We start from the raw sequence: 19,749 nt of genomic DNA, 5'->3' as shown, positions 1-19,749 counted from the left end.
TCTGCACACCCTCATGGCTGGGAAGACAGCAAAGAGGCCCAGTGTCCTCTGAGTGTCCTCTGAGTGTCCTCTGAGTGTCCTCTGAGTGTTGTCCTCTGAGTGTCCTCTGAGTGTCCTCTGAGTGTTGTCCTCTGAGTGTTGTCCTCTGAGTGTCCTCTGAGTGTCTTCTGAGTGTTGTCCTCTGAGTGTCCTCTGAGTGTCCTCTGAGTGTTGTCCTCTGAGTGTCCTCTGAGTGAGTGTCCTCTGAGTGTTGTCCTCTGAGTGTCGTCCTCTGAGTGAGTGTCCTCTGAGTGTCGTCCTCTGAGTGAGTGTCCTCTGAGTGTCCTCTGAGCCCTGCGGCCGTGAGCGAGGGCAGGCTCTCGGGGCCACGTGGCCACACTCAGTTCCCTGAGGGTCCCCTGGAGCCTGGCACCCCCACATGGCCTCCTCGAGGCCTGAACCCTGGGTTGAATGGCAAAGACTTGTGAAGGATGAGGCTGCATTTCAGTAAAACCTCCCCAGCGAGGGGCACCAGAGCCCACAGGCAGATGCAGGGAGGGAAGCCGGCCGGGAGCTGGGGACCACATGGACCCACGTTTTCCAGGCCCCCTTGCTCCCACCGCAGCCCTGCTCATCCCCACAATCTGCCCCCACACCCCCAACGGCCCTCCCACCTGCGCCTCCCTGGCCGCGCCCCCGGCTGCTGTGTGTCCCGGCTCCAGGCCTGTCCTGGGTCAGCCCCACTTGCTTCTCCTGGGCTGGGACGTCACTCCAGGCGATGGGCCCCCATCCCTCCCCAGCACGCAGTGCCCCTGCACCCACCTCCCTCCATTCACCCAAAGATGAAGGAGAGGGCCAGGGTCAGTCTGTCTGTCTGTCCGTCTGTCTTGCTCAGATGGGATGGCCCCCTCGGAAGACACCAGCCTTCCCTGGAGGGCGCTGGGGCCTGTGGGAGGGACGCAGGAAGCTGACCCGGCTCCCCCCAACACCACCAGCACCAGCCAGACAGGCTCAGACCCCCGACCCATAGCCGAGCGTCTCCCCAGGGCCCTCCTTCTCGGGTGGCAGGTCCTGCAGCTGCCCCACGGCCTGGCTTGCCTTCCAGGCGACCTGAAGATCGGGCTGCTGGACTTCCTCCTGTTCGGCAGCCTCATTGCTGCTGTGGACCCAGTGGCCGTCCTGGCCGTGTTTGAGGAGGTCCACGTCAACGAGGTCCTGTTCATCATCGTCTTCGGGGAGTCGCTGCTGAACGACGCAGTCACTGTGGTAAGCAACAGAACTGCTGCTCCAGAGCAGCCGAGCCGTGGGAGGCCTGGGCCCCGTCTCACCCCGCATCAGTCAGTCAGCAAAGGAGGGCATGAAACCCTGTCCCCAGATTCCCCTCCTGGGGGTGTCCCCTCCCTCCACTTCCCTCCTCCCAGCTCAGAACGACTGGCAGCTCTCTTGAGGCTTCTTTGGATCTTCCACAGTTCCTAGGCCCGGCCCGCCCAATCCATAGTTTCAGGGTTAATGATGCTGCCATTGAAATCCCGCCCTCCTGGTCCCCAGAGCGTCTTGTGACTTTGGACCCACAGTTACTGCCACCCATTCCTGAGTTCCTAAAAAATACATGAGTGGCCGGGTGCAGTGGCTCATGCCTGTAATCCCAGCACTTTGGGAGGCCGAGGCAGGTGGATCACCTGAGGTTAGCAGTTCGAGACCAGCCTGGCCAACATGGTGAAACCCCATCTCTACTAAAAATACAAAAATTAGCCAGGGGTGGTGGCGGGCGCCTGTAATCCCAGCTACTGGGGAGGCTGAGACAGGAGAATCACCTGAAACCAGGAGGCAGAGGTTGCAGTGAGCCGAGATCGCGCCATTGCAATGCAGCCTGGGTGACAGAGCGAGACTCCATCTCAAATAAAATAAATACGTGAATAGCCAACAACAAAATCCCATAGGAACCGCGTAATCTGCCAGGACCACCGTGACAAAGTACCACAGTTCTGGTGCCTTGAACGACATTTATTCTCGCACCGTCCTGGATCATGGTGTCAGTGCAGTGGGCTCCTGCGGGACCCCGGTCCTGGACTTGCAGACGGTGCCTTCACGTGGCCGTCCCTGCGTGAATGTGCCCAAATCGCCTCCTCTCGCAGGGACACGGGTCCTATTGGATCAGAGTCCACCCTGGTGACCTCACTGTGCCGTACTCCCCTCTTTCACGCTCACGTGCCCAGGTCCTGGGGACTTTAACGTGGGAATTTCGGGGGCACAATTTGGCCCATGACAGAGGTGAAGGGAGGGAAACTGTGCTGGTGCTAACGGCAGAGCCCGGACGGTGTGTGGGTGTCCCTGGAGGAGACGGTGTTCCGGGAAGTGGGGACGGTGCCTCCACAGAGGCCCGAAGGCCACATCAGCGCTCAGTAAGGCCAGGAGAAGATTCAGGAACCCCGAGGAACATGGTTACCACTTCACAGTGGCAATCGTGATGTCTCAAAGCCAATCCCATCAAATGGGGCCACTGCCTCCCGGAAGTGAGTCCTGGGGCGATCCGAGGGGCATGTGCAGAGTGGCCCTCTTAGGAACCGTCAGTGAGGCCAGCCCTGGGCCTGGCCCCGACGCCATCCCAGCCCCCACACTGCCCCGGCCCCTGCGCCACCGCTGCCCGTCCTCCCCCAGCCCCGAGGACCCTGCAGACGCAGCCGGAGGGAAGGGTGGGGTCAGCTTCCTCTCCCCTCTGAAAGTGCCTGCAGTTTGAAACCTGTCAGCCTCTCATGTTCACTTAGGGTTTTGGAAAGAGGAAAGTCCTGTGGGTGTCGCACGCCAGATTGCAAAGATATTCTCAGGGGAATTTGGGAAGTGAGACTTAATCGGGAATAGAGTGACAGCCCCATGTGCCCCGCAGCCCTGCGGCTCCCATCCCTGGAGAAGCAAGAGTCTCCCAAGAGGTTGTCTTCCCTCCCAGCCGGATTTTCATTAAAAAGCCCAGCTCCGAGAAGGCCCCAAGAGACCCTGGGACCCTCATGGACCCCCTCACCCCAGCCTGCATTTGCAAACACAACTTACACGCCTGCCCCAGGGTCCTCTCCCACATTGACCAGAGCCAGAGACACAGAGCTGGGTGCAGAGCCAGGTTCTCCCCAGGGGCCTCGGCCCACCCAGGATGGCCCTCAGCCGGTCCCACCTGTGTCACCGCTTTGCTGGGCGTGGAGCCCAGGGCGTGGATAAGGTTTCCCCGCATTTTATCTCTGGGTTTTGCCGGGCTAAGGTTTAAAAACATGCAAAGACCGCAGGGGCTAGAGCCAGCACAGCAGTGAAGTCACTCAAACTGACACCCTGGGTTTGTCTCTGTAAATGAGACTCAGAATTCAAATAGCAGGTGAGCTTTGCAGCTGCACCTGTTTTGCAGAGGATAGGAAGAGGCCAGCTTTGCTCCCGAAGCTTCTGGTCCCCTCCAGAACATTCTTTTGCCCCTGTGTCCTGCTGGCTGCTGGGCTCTGGCTTTCTCCCCTTTGGGGGCCATTGCCCTGTGATGATGTTCCTTCCAATGGCCTCGGGTGCCATGGGCTCCACACTCGGGCCAAGTCCGGTGAGGCCCAGGCCCCGGAGAGGGGGTGGCGCTAACCAAGGACCACCCAACGCCCTGCCCGTTTTCCCTGCAGGTCCTGTACAATGTGTTTGAATCTTTCGTGGCGCTGGGAGGTGACAACGTGACCGGCGTGGACTGCGTGAAAGGCATAGGTGTGTAGCCGTGGATCAGGGGGAGTGGGCGGCCGTGTCTGCTCTGGGGCCGACTGTCTTCTCTCCACGCCCAGCCCGCAGCCCATGCAGGAAAAAGCTTTGCACTCAAAGCTGCTACACTGGGCCCTTCTGTCCACATCACGTCCCCTTCCAGAGCGATTCACACACGATTTGACATGGTCCTGGGGGTTCCTGGGTGTTTCCCAGAACAGGGATAAGGGCAGCCAGGTCTCCCTGAGAGAGACGGCTGGATAGGGCCTGGGGCTAGGCTCCCAGGGGCACAGGAGGGTCCTCTCCCCTTGCTGAACCAAGGCTGGTGCTGAGACCAGGCCCGATCTCCAAGAGAGTGAGGAATCCACCCCCGTTTCCCGGGCTCCCGGCACTTCCATGGGGGTCACCAGGCGGCCCCTGGCAAGGAAGGGCCCGGAAGGCCAGCACGGCCACAAAGGGCGTCCTCTCCCCAGTGTCCTTCTTCGTGGTGAGCCTGGGGGGCACGCTGGTGGGGGTGGTCTTCGCCTTCCTGCTGTCGCTGGTGACGCGCTTCACCAAGCACGTGCGTATCATCGAGCCCGGCTTCGTGTTCATCATCTCCTACCTGTCCTACCTGACGTCCGAGATGCTGTCGCTGTCGGCCATCCTTGCGTGAGTCCCTCCCACACACGCAAGCTTCTCCATGCCCTCTGGAGCTTCTCCACACCCTCCTGGGCCTGGCGGGGTGAGCCAGCCAGGGGGACCCCAACTCAGAGGGAGGTGCCAGCTGCATGGACACCAGGGGTGTGTGTGGCAGGAGCCCTGGGCTCTGCATCACCAAGTTCCCTGTGATCCCCCGTGAGGGGACGTGCAGGAAGTGGAGGGCCTGCCCTGCCCTCTGTCCTAGCATGGGACCTTCAGAGCAGTGTCCCATCACCTCGCCCGCTCCGCTGGCGCTCCCAGGCTGGGTGGGATTTCAGTGTGGGGCGAATAATTTGATTTATTTAAATTTTAAAATAAGGAGTTGGCGTTTCCACTGAATTGTGTGTGGGCCGACAGCAGTGCCCACCCTGAGACAGGTCAGGCGGGGAAGGACTTTGGAACCCTTTGTTGCCCTCCCTGCTGGCAGGCAGCCCCGGTGCCCATTTTCTGCACGACAGTGACGCCGCCTGTGGCAGGGCCGTCGACAGGAACCCTGGCGGCCCAGCCTGGCTGGGGAGGGAGAGGCCCCCGTAACCACACGACTGTGATTCTGGGCTTGCAGGCGCCAGGCCATGGGGGGCTGGGCGGACGCGGGTGCCTCGGGTGCCGGACCAGGTGGCTGCATCCTGAGGCGCATCTGTCCCTGCAGCATCACCTTCTGTGGCATCTGCTGTCAGAAGTACGTGAAGGCCAACATCTCGGAGCAGTCGGCCACCACTGTGCGCTATACCATGAAGATGCTGGCCAGCAGCGCCGAGACCATCATCTTCATGTTCCTGGGGATCTCGGCCGTGAACCCGTTCATCTGGACCTGGAACACGGCCTTCGTGCTCCTGACGCTGGTCTTCATCTCCGTGTACCGGGCCATTGGTGAGGCGGGGTCAGGTTGCAGCCGTGGGACCACCGATGGGCCGGCACCGTCTCATCGGCGCAGGCTTTCTACTGGGCCCAGGGAGATGGAAGTGCAGCCCCATGTGAGGCAGAGGAGGGGACCCGATGGTGGCAGCCTCAGGGCTGGGGTGGAAGGCTCTGGAACCCCAAGGGAAACCACTCGGTTTCCCACTGACTCAACTGGATGTGCCTCAAGACAGGGTCAGTGGCACGGGAGATGGAACGGGAGGCAAGACGGCCCCGTCCCCGCCCAGCCTCATCCGCCCGCACCCGTGTGTGTGATGCACGGAGCATGTGGGGGAGACACCAGGCCGCGTGTGGCTCCGGGTGGACGGTGACGAGGGACGTGGCGTGGTGACGCCGTATCTAGGGTGCCGCTGTTCTTTGTCAGCACACGCTTGGCCACCAAGATGCTGTCCCAGAGAGCTGGGGTCCCGCAGCTGGGAGGGTGGCCGGGGAGCTGAGTGCCCGCCCCATCCACAGGTGTGGTCTTGCAGACCTGGCTCCTGAACCGCTACCGCATGGTGCAGCTGGAGCCCATTGACCAGGTGGTCCTGTCCTACGGGGGCCTGCGCGGGGCGGTGGCCTTTGCCCTGGTGGTGCTTCTGGACGCAGACAAGGTCAAGGAGAAGAACCTGTTCGTCAGCACCACCATCATCGTAGTGTTCTTCACCGTCATCTTCCAGGTGAGGCCCGGCCCAGCCAGCCCTGGGGTCTCAGCTCCACCCGCGAGGGGCGCCTGGGCCCATCCTGCACTTCAGGATGAGCATTTCCAGGCTCCAGACCCTAATTGGGTTTTATAATTTTAGTAACTAGGAGCCGTTTTGTAGGTTTTCACGTGGCCCCACTGGGGAGGAAGCATAATTGTCCTAAAAATGTTCTTCTCGGGCCTTCGCTGGTGGATGAGGCCCCGGGTGCTGCTTCCTCTGCAAAGCAGGGGTGCAGGTTGCTGGGCGCCCGGAGAGCAGGGAGGGCATCTGTGGGCCCCGGGGCAGGTGGCTCTGTGTGGTGCACCTGGCTGGACCAGTGGGATGTGGGGAGCTGCCTGGCACCAGGGTCACAAGACCCTGTCCTCCAGGGCCTGACCATCAAGCCCCTGGTGCAGTGGCTGAAGGTGAAGAGGAGTGAGCACCGGGAACCTCGGCTCAACGAGAAGCTGCACGGCCGCGTACGTGCAGGGCTGAGGGGGCGGCGGGGGGCACCGTGTGTTCCTCGGGGCTGGGCCGGGAGGGGAGAGGACGCTGCGTCTGGGCCGGGGGGTGGTGAGGGGGGCTGGTGGGTTCCTCGGGGCTGAGCCGGGAGTGGAGGGCACCTCATGTTCCCCGGTTGGCTGCCCTGAGATGCTCACGTCTTTCTTCCCTTGAAAGGCTTTCGACCACATCCTCTCGGCCATCGAGGACATATCCGGACAGATCGGGCACAATTATCTCAGAGACAAGTAAGTGGCTGGGACAGCCCCGGCTGTGTTGCACAGCCTGGCTTCCGGAAACATCCTCCACTCAGAACCAGAAGCCACGTGCGTAACTATTTGAGTCCAGGCTTGGTCAGGGCTCCGGTGCCCCATGAGGCCAGGTGCCAGGTGTGCCCTGAGACACACAGGTGCTGCTGAAAGGAGTTGGCGGCAGCAGTTGGGGCCACCGAGTGAGGGGACAGGAGCTGAATTCTCTGTGCTCTTTCCGGGGAATAGAGATGCCCTCTCATGTGGCCCAGTTAATTCCAAATTGTTATGTAGGAATTGAAAATAAGGAAAATAGATGATTTCCTCCATGTCATAAACAGAGTTAATATCAGTCAACATTTAAAATGATTTTGTCTGGTGGGGCTCAAGCCTGTAATCCCAGCACTTTGGGAGACTGAGGCGGGCAGCTCACTTGAGGTCAGGAGTTTGAGACCAGCCTAGCCAACATGGTGAAACCCCGTCTCTACTAAAAATACAAACATTAGCCAGGGGTGGTGGTGTGGGCCTGTAATCCCAGCTACTCAGGAGGCTAAGGCACAAGAATTGCTTGAACCCAGAAGGTGGAGGCTGCGGTGAGCCGAGATTGTGCCATTACATTCCAGCCTGGTGACAGAGCGAGACTTCGTCCCAAAATAAAAAAAAGAATTTGTCCATTAAGGTGAAATCACCTATGTTTTATTATAAAAAACATGTGACACTTAAAATAAACCCAGTAAGCAGCACATACAATTTGCCCTGGGTTCCCATTTTCTGAGCGATCTGTGTTTGGTTGGGGTGGAGGCACCGGGAGGTGTGGCTACGTGGCTTCGTAAAGCTCAGCTGTGGTTCTCCGTGGCCGCAGCGACTCTGCTCCAGGTACCCAGTCCCCGACTCCTTGGCCTCCCAGGGGCCATCCCGGGGGTCTCCGAAGGCACGGCCTCAGTTAGCTTTGACTTCTTGGTGTGGCTGAAACTCAGCCTGTACAGGAGAGCTGCCATTGCTGCCGCGGGGCCTGCCCAGGTATGAGTACACAAGCTCACCCGGGCCCACCCTCTGCCCCGGGGGGCGGCTCTGGCGGCTGCACCCATGTCCAAGAGTGAGAGGCATCACCTCCTTGTGCCCGAGTTTCTGCTAAGTTCGTCCGGGCCACCGTCCCTTCTGATCCGGATAACCAGCGAATACTCTAATTCTGTTAGGCTAAAAAAACCTCACTCTGGTCAGCTTGGCTCCCTCAAGTCTAAGGGCTCAGGGCATCTGTCTGCCCCTGCCTTTCCTCCTGTGCAGCTGGAAGTGCCCCCACGTGGCCGGAGCCCCCTTGCCCGACCAGGCCTGATGCCCACCCTGTCCTGAGCCACCCTCTGGAGGAGGCGGCATGCAGTTTCAAATGCATCTAACAGCCTCCATCCAACAGGACAGGCGTGAAAACGGCGGACGGCCTGGGCGTGCGGCAGGGGCTGCTTCCCTCATTTTAAACATGCCTGCAGAGTCGCTATAGCAAATGAAATTCAGGAGAGAAGGGGCCGGGCCACATGTCCGGTGGGCTCTAGGGCACCTGTCACCTGAGGCTCACACCCGAGATCTGTCCCTACAGGTGGTCCCACTTCGACAGGAAGTTCCTCAGCAGGGTCCTCATGAGACGGTCGGCCCAGAAGTCTCGAGACCGGATCCTGAATGTCTTCCACGAGCTGAACCTGAAGGATGCCATCAGCTACGTGGCTGAGGTAGCAGAGCCACTTGCTCTGCTGGGTTGGGGCTGCAGCAGGCTCGGGCACTGGCTGTGGGTGCCATGGGGGCAGTGAGGAGAAGCTCCTGCACCCGCGTCCCAAGGCCAGGCCCACCCCAGCAGTTCACGGGAGGCTGATGGGCCTTCTGATGCCCTGGGAATCCCAGGGGCTCTCATGTGGGGTAAACTGAGTCACAGAGTCCTGGTGACTGCGGTGCTGGTGGGGGTGAGCGCTAAGGTCAGGTCCTAGGACCCCGAGCTCCCTTGCTTTCCCCGGAGATGGGAGCAGACGGTAAGCAGGCAAGCTGTTATGGGACCTGGTCCCAACACAGCCCGGCCTGCCCCAGCACACGCAGGTGCACACAGGCCCACACGCACGGGTGGAGGGGCAGCAGCAGGGCCATCTCCCGCTGTGGGCCGGCCGTGGCTCTGAGGCTGCTCCAGCATCTCCCAGTACACTGTGAGCAGGCCTCTCAGCGTCCGCAGAGCCCCTGACTGCTCCAGAGACCAGAGGCCAGGCACCCCACCCAGCCCCGAGGCCACTGCCGCCCCTGGCTCCCGTACCTGCCCACTATGGCAGGTGGGCCTCAGCCTCCCCGGCCTGCCCTGACCTCCCCAGGGGCGCTCTGGCTACAGGAACTGTGCAAGGCAGGGCCTGGGGGCACAGCTGCAGGGATTCTGCAGCTCCTCCCTAAGGACAGAGCCCTCCCTAGTCAGTTTTGGTGCCCTCGTCCAGCAGCCAGTCAGGGTCGGTGCTCTCGCTGGAGGGAAAGGCCTGTCCTGCCAAACCCTGCAGACCCTCACACAGAGGGCCAGCGGGGGCCTGGAAACTCCATTCATTCAGACAGAATGATTCTGCCTCCACTGACATGCATTCACCCCACACATGCCACCCGTGACTGGGGCCATGCCGAGTGGCAAGGCGCCTCCTGGCAGAGGGCACGGGGGCCTGGGGTTGTCAGGAGGGCCAGCCAGTGCAGATCAGGAAGGAGGGCTCCTGGACCAGGCTTCACACAAACCCCCAAACCACAGGCCCCGCAAGCGAGAGAAAGCTCAGATACTCTGGCCCTAGGAGGCCTGGAGCCTGGCTGGAGGGTGGGAAGGGGCAGTGGGGGCTCTAGCCTCTGGTGGGCTCCCCTCACCCCTACATGGGTGACAAGGTCAGCAGGCAGGCCTTGAGACTCTCCCTCAACCACACCAGCCACCGTCCTTGACCCACGACCCATGACCACGACCCTGGGCTCAGCTGCATGTGGGGAGCCTGTGGGCTCCTCCCGGTCACTCAGTAGCAGGGGTCTCCACACCTGGGGTGGTATCCGCCTGCCCGGTGTCCTTCCTGGCTCTCACACAGGGCAGCTGTTTTCTCTGCATCCCCCACCCCACAGCAGGGCTCTGCGGGGGCAGGGGAAGTGGTGTGGGGAGCAGCCCCTCCAAAGACCCCCACGTGCCTGGGTGCTCCACAGCCCTCGCCTATGCCTGCCCAGAGTGGCGGTTAGCACCGTGGTTCCCCCGACCCTCAAGTCTGTCTTCACGGGGTGGCAGAAGAGGGACAAAGGTCGTACAGAAGATGCTGGATTTAGAAGCAAAAGAGCAGGCAGAGGACCCTCAGAACCAATGACCCTCAAAGCCCCCCCACCGAGTGGGCAGTGAACTGGGGGCCGCATCTTCAGTGGGAACAGCGGCACCCACCCGACCCCGGGAGCTTTCCTGGGAGCATCCTGCACACTGCAATGCGGCGCGGGTGCCCACCTGGCGAGGTCTGAGCACAGTGAGCTGATGTTCCCTCCACACCCGTACCCCGCCGGCCCTGGGGACCCTGACTCCAGCCAGAAGCCCACTCTGTCCTGTGCTCCTGCACAACCTCACGCTCTGCAGGCCCTGCCATCAGGCGGGTGGGGTCTGAGGACACATAGGCGGCCCCACTTCCGTCCTCTGGCACTCAGCTGTGTGGCTTCCGTGCCCCATCGGGCTCTGCTCCGTTCTCTACCTGATTCAGTGCTGGACATGAGACCAATGGGGTTTTAGGGCCTCCGGCAGGGGAGGAGACCACTTCAATGATTCCGCAGTATCAACAGTTTCCCCAGACACATCCCAAGTCCCAGGCAGCTTTACCCCTTCACACTCAGACCACTGTGTCCTCCCACAAGCATTACCTCTGCCCAGTTCAGGCAGCAGCCTGGCTGTGGCCTCAGACAGACGGACAGGGGCTCGAAATCTGATCCCCTGGTTTTGGCATCTCCACCCCTCCCTCTGTAGCTGTGAGGCGTGAACCCGGGGCTCAGGTCTCAAGGCCTTCCCCGGGCCCCGAGCTCCGGGCGCTTCATGGCAGCAGCTAGGGCTTGGCTGCTCAGGCCACTGACCGGGCTGCTTCCCGACCACAGGGAGAGCGCCGCGGGTCCCTGGCCTTCATCCGCTCCCCCAGCACCGACAACGTGGTCAACGTGGACTTCACGCCACGAGCATCCGCCGTGGAGGCCTCTGTCTCCTACCTCCTGTATGTGCCACAGCCATGCAGCCTCCCTGGGGAGGAGCCCAGCCTCGGGATCTGAGAGTCACACACGGGGCTGGGGTGGCTCCCGGCCTAGGGGTGGCATGGAAGAGGGGAGAGGTGCAGAAAGAGGGGGTGGGTGTCTCCTCCCACAAGCGCTCCGGTGTTAGGCGGCGGCCAGACTCCCTTAGTGCTGGATGGAAGGTGAAAGGGAGGGGCAGCAGCAGATTGGGGGCCGGGCCTGACGTGTTTGCTCCTGGCCAGGAGTAGCCTGTCCTGGTCCCCATGCCACCCTTACTGCCCCTCCGGCCTTGGGCTCCACAGCTCACAGCCAGTTCTCACGGGAGGTCCGCTCTGCCAGGTGTGCAGATGCTGGGGTGCCCGAGTCCCACAGCCAGGGCTTTGGAGGGGAACCAGTAAGGAAAGGGATCCACGTCAGACAGGAGGCCGGGAAGGCCTCGTGGGGAGTCAGCCTAAGCCCCGAGGGGAGAAGGGGCTGGCCAGGCAGCAGATGTCCCCGTGCCCCAGCCGGGTGCCCGCCGTGGGAAGGCGAGGAGCACACAGGAGGCAGCCAGGGCCAGATACCCGCCGTGGGAAGGTGAGGGGTGCGCAGGAGACCCTGCCCTGAGGGAGCCTGTGTGGCTCAACGCTGGTCCCTGCGCAGGAGAGAAAATGTCAGCGCTGTCTGCCTGGACATGCAGTCTCTGGAGCAGCGACGGCGGAGCATCCGGGACGTGGAGGACATGGTCACACACCACACGCTGCAGCAGTACCTGTACAAGCCGCGGCAGGAGGTGGGCACCGCGGGCTGTGGGCTGGAGAAGCCCGCAGGGATCCCTGTGGGGCGGCTTCCTCGTCCCCTCCTGGGACCACGGGGAATCCGTGCTCAGCTCCTGCGGCAGGAGGGCGAGAGTGTCCGGCGCTGGGCACAGCTGTGACCTCCGTGCCTGATCCCGCAGTACAAGCATCTGTACAGCCGACACGAGCTCACGCCCACCGAGGATGAGAAGCAGGACCGGGAAATCTTCCACAGGACCATGCGGAAGCGCCTGGAGTCCTTCAAGTCGACCAAGCTGGGGCTCAACCAGAACAAGAAAGCGGCCAAGCTGTACAAGCGGGAGCGTGCCCAGAAGCGGGTGAGGCCAGGTCACCAGGAGGCTTGGCGGGGCTGGGGCCTGGAGTGGGGGCAGTCAGGGCTGGGTGTGGCTGTGTCCGGGTGTGAGCAGCTTCACGTTTGCTCCGCAGAGAAACAGCAGCATCCCCAATGGGAAGCTGCCCATGGAGAGCCCCGTGCAGAATTTCACCATCAAGGAGAAAGGTGCGCTGGGGGCCCTGCAGGAACGCTGGGACTGGGAGCCGCCACCTCCCAGCCCCAGCCCTCCCCTCTCGGGAACCTCCCCTCTCAGGACCTTCCCCTCTGGGGACCCTCCAGCCACCCAGGCAGGGGCGGCATGGTCAGGGCCTCAGCTGCAGACCCACCCAGGATGGGGTTCCAGGGACACTGCCCTCCAAGTGGGGTCCCTCCTCGCCCTCCCCCAGCCCTGCGGTTTAGCCCTCCTCTGTGGGTCCCGACCCCCTGCACCTCTGTGCACAGAGCTGATGGACACTGCTGACTGGGCTGTGAGGACAGCCCCCCAGTGACCCCAGTCCTCACCCCAGCCTGTCTCCCCCAGACTTGGAACTTTCAGACACCGAGGAGCCCCCCAACTATGATGAGGAGATGAGTGGGGGAATCGAGTTCCTGGCCAGTGTCACCAAGGACACAACGTCCGACTCCCCTGCAGGTGGGGACAGGGCACAGACGTCGTGGCTAAGGGAGGGGTGGCTCTTGCTGCCCCAGGAGGGAGCTCGGTCATTGGACCAGGGGCACTGGGACCTGGGGGGTTGGGGGTCTCCTGTGGGTTCTCAAGGGCCCTGCCTGGCACCCACTGAGCGCCCCCTCAACCAACTCGGAGGCTGCTGTCCGGGGAGACGTGGGCCGGGCAGGGAGCAGGCGGGGTGTGTCTTGAGGGAAGGGAGACGTTACCTGTGCTGCCTGTGGCGTGTGGGGTCATGGATGTGGGGGAAGCGCCTGCAACCTGAAAGGCACGTGACCCTAACCTTCCCGGTGACCCTATTCCAGGTGACCCTAACCTTCCAGGGCACCCAGCAGGTGACGGCCCCGGCGAGGCCTCCCCTGCCGCCTGGGGCTCTCCGGAGGCTGACCGGCCGCTGCCCTCTCCCCTAGGAATTGACAACCCTGTGTTTTCTCCGGACGAGGCCCTGGACCGCAGCCTCCTGACCAGGCTGCCGCCCTGGCTGTCTCCCGGGGAGACGGTGGTCCCCTCGCAGAGGGCCCGCACGCAGATTCCCTACTCTCCCGGCACCTTCCGCCGCCTGATGCCCTTCCGCCTCAGCAGCAAGTCCGTGGACTCCTTCCTGCAGGCAGACGGCCCCGAGGAGCGGCCCCCCGCCACCCTCCCCGAGTCCACACACATGTAACGCTCCCGGGCCTCCCGCCGCCTAACCCCTCTCTCCGCAGCTCCTCTCCCTCCAGGTCTCCGCCTCGCGCGCTCTGTCTCTCTCCTCCTCCCTGGACCCGAACCTGGCTCTCTCTCTCTCCAGCAGCCCCTCTTCCTCCTCTAGCGCCCTGCCGGCCGCACCTCCCTCAGGAGCCCGGACAGAGGGACTCTGGCGTCTCTGCTGCTCCCACGGAGCTGAGGGCACCAGGGCCGCCTGAGATTTCCTTTAGGTGGCTCCGAAAGCTAGTCCGCGAGTCCAACTCCTGCGCTCCCAGCGAGCTGAGAGCAGGGCTGGGGGGAGCCAGACAGACGCCCCGGGTCCCCGACCCGCTCACAGGGATACAGGGAGGACCGGCCCTGCAGACCCGGACTCTGCCTCCAGCTCAGAGCAGGGAGGGGGCGGGCCACAGGGTCTGGGCTTTCTGAGCTCCCTCTGGGGGCCTGGGAGGCACCCGGGGGACGCCAGGGCGGTTTGAGATGGAGGAAGCAGGTTCCCTGGGGACCTTGACCTCCCGCGCTGCAGGGCCTGGGGCGGGACATTCCTGCGCGGAGGAGGCCGCTGTCCCGGGACCCCCGGCGATGGGACGTGGCGGGGCCGGGCTGGGGCTTCGCTGTTGCTGCTTCCGCCTCTGCCCCGCGAACTCGGGTCCTGGGAGGAGGCCCCAGCGGACGCCGAGCCCGGGGTGCGCGGCGGTGGGGGAGGCGAGAGCCGCCGGGCTCGGGGAGAGCTGAGCCCCCCGGGGACGCCCCTCCCGCCCCAGCGCCCGGACTCCGCGCGCCGCTCACGCCCTGCTCTCCCGCAGGTGACACCGGCTCCGACACGCCGCTGACCGGACGCTCGTCCCCGCGCCACGGTCCGCCCACCGCTGCCGCCGCCGCCGTCCCCGAGAAACCCCAGATCCCCGCGCGGCTACAGCGACCACGCGCCCCGAGCCCCGCCTCGTCCACGCCAGCGCCTGCGCAGAACTCCGAGAGTGCCGCGCCCGCGCCCGCAGAGCCGCCCGAGCGCGAGCCGGGGGCGGGGCCTGCACCGGGGGCGGGGCCGGAGCGCCGGGGGCTGCCGAGTGCGCACGCGCGTTCGGCGGCGGCGCGCCGCGTGCACAGCCGGCGCTCGTTCCAGCGGCCTCGCGCGCGCCGCCGCCCCGCGCTGCTGAAGCTGGCGTCGCTGCCGCCCTCGTGCCACGCACCGCCGCACGCGCTGGAGCAGGAGGAGACGCCGCTGTGACGCCGCCGGCGGGAAGGGTCCGCGCGCCATGGCTGGCCGCTCGCGCCCTTTCCCACCGCTGCCGGGAAACCGAGGCTCGCCCCAAACGGATTTGCATGAAACCAGCCCAAGGCTCCGGGCCCCCCCAACCGAGCCCCGCGCCTCTCCCCGGGGATCGACTCAGGGACCTCCCGAGCGCCAGGACTCAGGGCCCGACCTGCAGCGGCTGCAGGCCCAGCGCCCGCAAGCGGCCCGGGCCGAGCGCCGTTTCCAGGCCCTCGCCAGGTCTTTGAGCTGCAGGTAAAGTGGCAGGAACGTCTTCCGTCTGCTCAGCGTTTGGGGATTTATACTCCTAAAGCCAGTACCTGCCCCGTTTCCCCCCCAGGTTCCGTCCTGCCCGCGCCCGGTCTCAGGGTGGCGCCCCCGGACACGGCCCGTCCCCATAGACGAGGTCTCCGGCCTGAGCTGTCGCACCTGGCGCGGAGGTCGCCCGGGGTGCCTTGGCTGGGTGAGAGGTGGCCTGGCGGGCGGAGCTTGCCAAGAATCACGGCCAGTCCTTAAGTGGATGGTGGTGCCCAGCAGCTGCTCTGGCCCCCTTAACAAACCAGGGGGCACGGAGGGGCCCAGAGCACCGCCCCCCCTACCAGGCTCAGGCCCTCCAAGGAGAACCTGCTGAGACCCCTGGGCCTGCCCTAGACCCCGGACCCCTGACCCTTCCCACTCCTTCCAGCGTCCCAGGGCGAGGCCTTGGACAGAACTCCTGGTCCTCTGCAGGGAGACCATCCAGCCTAAGCTCTGGGAGGCGCAGTCCATTGAGTGGGCGGAGGCCGCGGGTGCTGAGCCGGGGAGGGTGCTGGGAGTCCATCCATCCCTCAGACCGCAAGTCCCACAGGGTCCAACCCACCTGAAACCTGCCTGCACGGTGGAGGTGGACACTCCTAGGGGCTTTTCTAAAGCTAGACTCGCAGCTCCTTGCTCAGGAAAATTAAACTATTCACGTCTTAGATCAAGTGTTGACAGTCGCCAGTCAGGAGGAGTTCTTAAGAGTTTTATGTTGACTGAATATTGCACATTGAGTCCCCATTGAGTCCCTGGTGGGAAAAGTCCACAATTTCCCATTGATAGCTTTTTACCGTTGTGAAAAAGGGAAGCGTCAGCCACACAAAAGCCTCCATGACCGCCACTTCGAAGAAGCTCTCGACCCTAACTGCAGTCACTGTTATTTGGATCTGATCAAGCGCAGTGACTTTTTGGGATTCAGTGGTCATTCTCCACACTTCATAGCCATTTCAACCAACTCTGAGCACAAAATGCAGCCATCTTCTATGCAGCAAACCCTGCCCAGTCAGTGACCCTACTGGACAGACCCAAGGCCAGCCCTGGTTCCCTGCTGCAGCCACCATCCTGACGTTCATCGGAGCAGGCCGGGGCCTGGCCTTCCCGGCACAAGTGGGTGTTCTGACAGGCCCCCAGTTTGTCCCATCTGAACTGCTGGGAGGTTTCCAGGTGGCCAGAGGAGCAAAGCTGCCTTCCAAGTGCCTGTCTGTGCCTGGGAGAACAGAGCAGGAGCGTCGTGCGGCCCACAGTGCAGTGCATGGCGATTCCAGGCGTTGAACAACTCCCCTGGACCCTTGGGCCTGCATCTGACTCCCGGCTGCAGAGTCAGAAGCTGAGTCCAGGCAACTGCTTGGCCACTCCCGGTCACTCCTCCCTGGACACCCGGTTACCAAAGTCAGCAAAGAAGATGCGGTAATCGTCCACATGGTGAACACAACACTCTCACCAACACCTCCTTGACTGGTCAGTCTTCAGCACTGGGAGTGGGCAGGCAGGTGTTCTGTGTTTACGAGAATTGCACAGGCTAAACACAAACATGGAACCAGAGTTCCAGTGAGAACACCTCACTCACAGCAGCCCAGGCTGCTCCCCACCAGGTGATGGAGCGCGCCCGGGCTGTGGGTGCCAGGGGCTGAGTGCTAGGGACTCATCATGAGTGGGGATCCCCACGTTCCTGTCACTGCTGTCAAACAGAAGGTAAACAGTCTTATGAATGTATTTCCTTAGGAAAACTTGTAAAAACTTTTATTAGGATATCTATTTAATACTGAACTTTGGCCTACTTTGTGATAGACTATAAACAAATTGAGGAAATCACTATTTCTCACTTCTGTATTTTCTCAAAAATAATTTTGTTACAGAGTTCAATATACTGTGTACTATTGATCTTCTATTGTGAAAGCAAAGAATTTCATCAAAATATTTTAAATTATGAGTGAAAATTGTGTATGTTAATTTTGCAGCTATAATATTAATCAAACTTTGTGTAATTCTAATCACAAAATGATGTGCCTTAAGTGCCCCTCCAGCTGTGGGTTGGCAGTGTCCAGACAGGGAGGGCCCATCATCAAAATCCTGAACGATTGCTAGACCAATACTATTAAAAACATTTTAAGGCAGTTTTGGGTGCAAACTTTGTTTATAAAAGAGAAATCATCCACCTATGAGAATTTAAGGAGCAGTCTCCTGTAGGCAGACATCACTTTGCCCAAAAATTAGCACTGACACATGCGTGTGTTTGTGCGTGTGTGCATGTGTGCGTGCATGTGCTGTTGCTGCCCTTCCTAGCTGGTGTGAGAAAGCTGCTGGATGCGGCTGTGGAGCAACCCCTGGATCTGAGCACAGCCCCTCCAGTGCAGACAGATGGGGTCAGAGCCCCCGGGGAGGCCTGTCATTGCAGGCACCCCTGAGGAGGATGTGACCAGTGACCACGGGGCCCAGTGTGACCCTCACACAGAATCAGAGCAAAACACCAGTGAGGGCTGCACACTCACCACCGTTCGCCCCGGGCACTCATTCCAGAAGTTAAGAATTCCCTCTCAGTGGGAAAATAAACGCATTTTTCATTCTTATAAGGGGCACTCTAATGACTGTGAACACTACGAATTTTAATTCATATGCATTTACTGAGCACTTACTGTATGCCAGGTGCACTCAAGGCCTGCTGCTAAGCGGGAAGCTGGGTTCAGAGGCACGTGGAACAGCGCGCCTGCTGGATGCCCTGGGAAGAGCACCCTCTTCTGAGCCCCTGATGCTCGTAAGAGCTGCTTCTACGTCTCAGTTACTTCTGAAGTTTTGATTCTTTCAAGAAGTCCCATTTGTGAATTTTTCACATCTTGTGAGGATGAAATAAAAGCAAAATGTCAACTCTGCCATCTCAAAAACGTCTTGAGAGCAAACAAAGCGTGTCCTCAGGCTGGAGTACCTGCGGCCCATGGGCAGCCATGGGAGGTCCTCACAGGAACAGATGGCCCCGCTGACACCCCCGCCTCTCCCAGCTGCACTGCACGGGGCCCGTGGGCCAGCCTTGTGGGGTCCTCACAGGAACAGATGGCCCCGCTGACACCCCCGCCTCTCCCAGCTGCACTGCACGGGGCCCGTGGGCCAGCCTTGTGGGGTCCTCACAGGGACAGAAGGGCCCGCTGACACCCCCGCCTCGCCCATCTGCGAGTCCCTGGGGCCCGTGGGCCAGCCTTGTGGGGTCCTCACAGGGACAGAAGGGCCCGCTGACACCCCCGCCTCTCCCATCTGCGAGTCCCTGGGGCCCGTGGGCCAGCCTTGTGGGGTCCTCACAGGAACAGATGGCCCCGCTGACACCCCCGCCTCTCCCAGCTGCACTGCACGGGGCCCGTGGGCCAGCCTTGTGGGGTCCTCACAGGGACAGAAGGGCCCGCTGACACCCCCGCCTCTCCCATCTGCGAGTCCCTGGGGCCCGTGGGCCAGCCTTGTGGGGTCCTCACAGGGACAGAAGGGCCCGCTGACACCCCCGCCTCGCCCATCTGCGAGTCCCTGGGGCCCGTGGGCCAGCCTTGTGGGGTCCTCACAGGGACAGATGGCCCCGCTGACACCCCCGCCTCGCCCATCTGCGAGTCCCTGGGGCTCTGAGACAGGGATGGAGGAAACGAGCCGCTGTATACACAGGCAAGAGGAGGAATGAAGGTCAACGCCTTTCACTCACTCAACCGAATCGATACTTTTGTGTAAATTAAGAGAGCACAGGGGTCTGCCCCTCTGAGCACCAGGACCCAGGACTCCCTGCTCATCCTGGGTAATTCCCCCCTTCCTTTGAGACGGAGTCTCGCTCCATCGCCCAGGCTGGAGTGCAGTGGTGAAATCTCGGCTCACTGCAACCTCCGCCTCCGGGGTTCAAGCAGTTCTGCCTCAGCCTCCCAAGTAGCTGGGATTACAGGCCTGCACCACCACACCTGGCTAATTTTTGTATTTTTAGTAGAGATGGGGTTTCACCATGTTGGCCAGGCTGGTCTCAAACTCCTGATCTCAAATGATCCACCCACCTTGGCCTCCCAAAGTGCTGGGATTACAGGCGTGAGCCACTGCGCCCGGCCTCTGGGATAATGCCTTGATTAGCTTTGGAAAAAAATTAAAGATTAACGTGCAAAATGATGCTACCATTGAAGGCAGATGCTGTAGAGAGATGGGTACATTTTAGAAAAGAGAATTTAAAGGATTCTCCATCAGGAAAAGCATGATTCATGGGTCTTGAAATGTACTCCAAGTAAATATTCACTTTCATATTTACTTTTACCAAAATTTACACTCCTGCCATCGCTCGTCTACCAGGTATGGCTGACTTGGCTAGCACCACCCGGTGCCAGAGGTCTGCTCACCTGGGGGTGGGGACAGGGCTTGCTGGGTGCAGCTGGTGAGTGTCTCATCTCCCAAAGGACCCAAGGAGTAACCCTGGGAATGTCAAACAGGAGGGGACCAGGAGGGCGCCCTCCAGACTGAGGGGATGTCAGACACGAGGGGACCAGGAGGGCGCCGTCCAGGCTGAGGGGATGTCAGACACGAGGGGACCAGGAGGGCGCCCTCCAAGCTGAGGGGATGTCACACAGGAGGGGACCAGGAGGGCGCCCTCCAGGCTGAGGGGATGTCACACAGGAGGGGACCAGGAGGGCGCCCTCCAGGCTGAGGGGATGTCAGGAGGGGACCAAGAGGGCGCCCTTCAGGCTGAGGGGATGTCAGACAGGAGGGGACCAGGATGGCGCCCTCCAGGCTGAGGGGATGTCACACAGGAGGGGACCAGGAGGGCGCCCTCCAGGCTGAGGGGAGACT

General features: G+C 61.7%; 1 protein-coding gene across 1 annotated transcript in view; it reads left to right on the top strand.

Annotated features, from left to right (window-relative positions):
* The window catches only part of SLC9A3 (solute carrier family 9 member A3), a 40,998-nt gene extending 26,910 nt beyond the window's left edge, over nt 1-14,088 (top strand). Inside the window, exons 5-18 of the mRNA XM_063724516.1 lie at nt 1,085-1,245; nt 3,621-3,699; nt 4,164-4,341; nt 5,021-5,241; nt 5,746-5,948; nt 6,341-6,430; nt 6,630-6,700; nt 8,292-8,421; nt 10,805-10,917; nt 11,576-11,705; nt 11,871-12,047; nt 12,157-12,229; nt 12,585-12,695; nt 13,139-14,088. Of these exons, the coding sequence (XP_063580586.1) occupies nt 1,085-1,245; nt 3,621-3,699; nt 4,164-4,341; nt 5,021-5,241; nt 5,746-5,948; nt 6,341-6,430; nt 6,630-6,700; nt 8,292-8,421; nt 10,805-10,917; nt 11,576-11,705; nt 11,871-12,047; nt 12,157-12,229; nt 12,585-12,695; nt 13,139-13,392 (1,991 nt within the window). The 3' untranslated portion in view covers nt 13,393-14,088. The remainder of the gene's footprint in view (nt 1-1,084; nt 1,246-3,620; nt 3,700-4,163; nt 4,342-5,020; nt 5,242-5,745; nt 5,949-6,340; nt 6,431-6,629; nt 6,701-8,291; nt 8,422-10,804; nt 10,918-11,575; nt 11,706-11,870; nt 12,048-12,156; nt 12,230-12,584; nt 12,696-13,138) is intronic.
* The last annotated feature ends 5,661 nt before the right edge of the window (nt 14,089-19,749 follow it).

The sequence above is a fragment of the Pongo abelii genome, chromosome 4 (assembly GCF_028885655.2).
Source record: "Pongo abelii isolate AG06213 chromosome 4, NHGRI_mPonAbe1-v2.0_pri, whole genome shotgun sequence".
Lineage (NCBI taxonomy): Eukaryota > Metazoa > Chordata > Mammalia > Primates > Hominidae > Pongo > Pongo abelii.
This window is presented reverse-complemented; position numbering and strand designations above follow the sequence as displayed.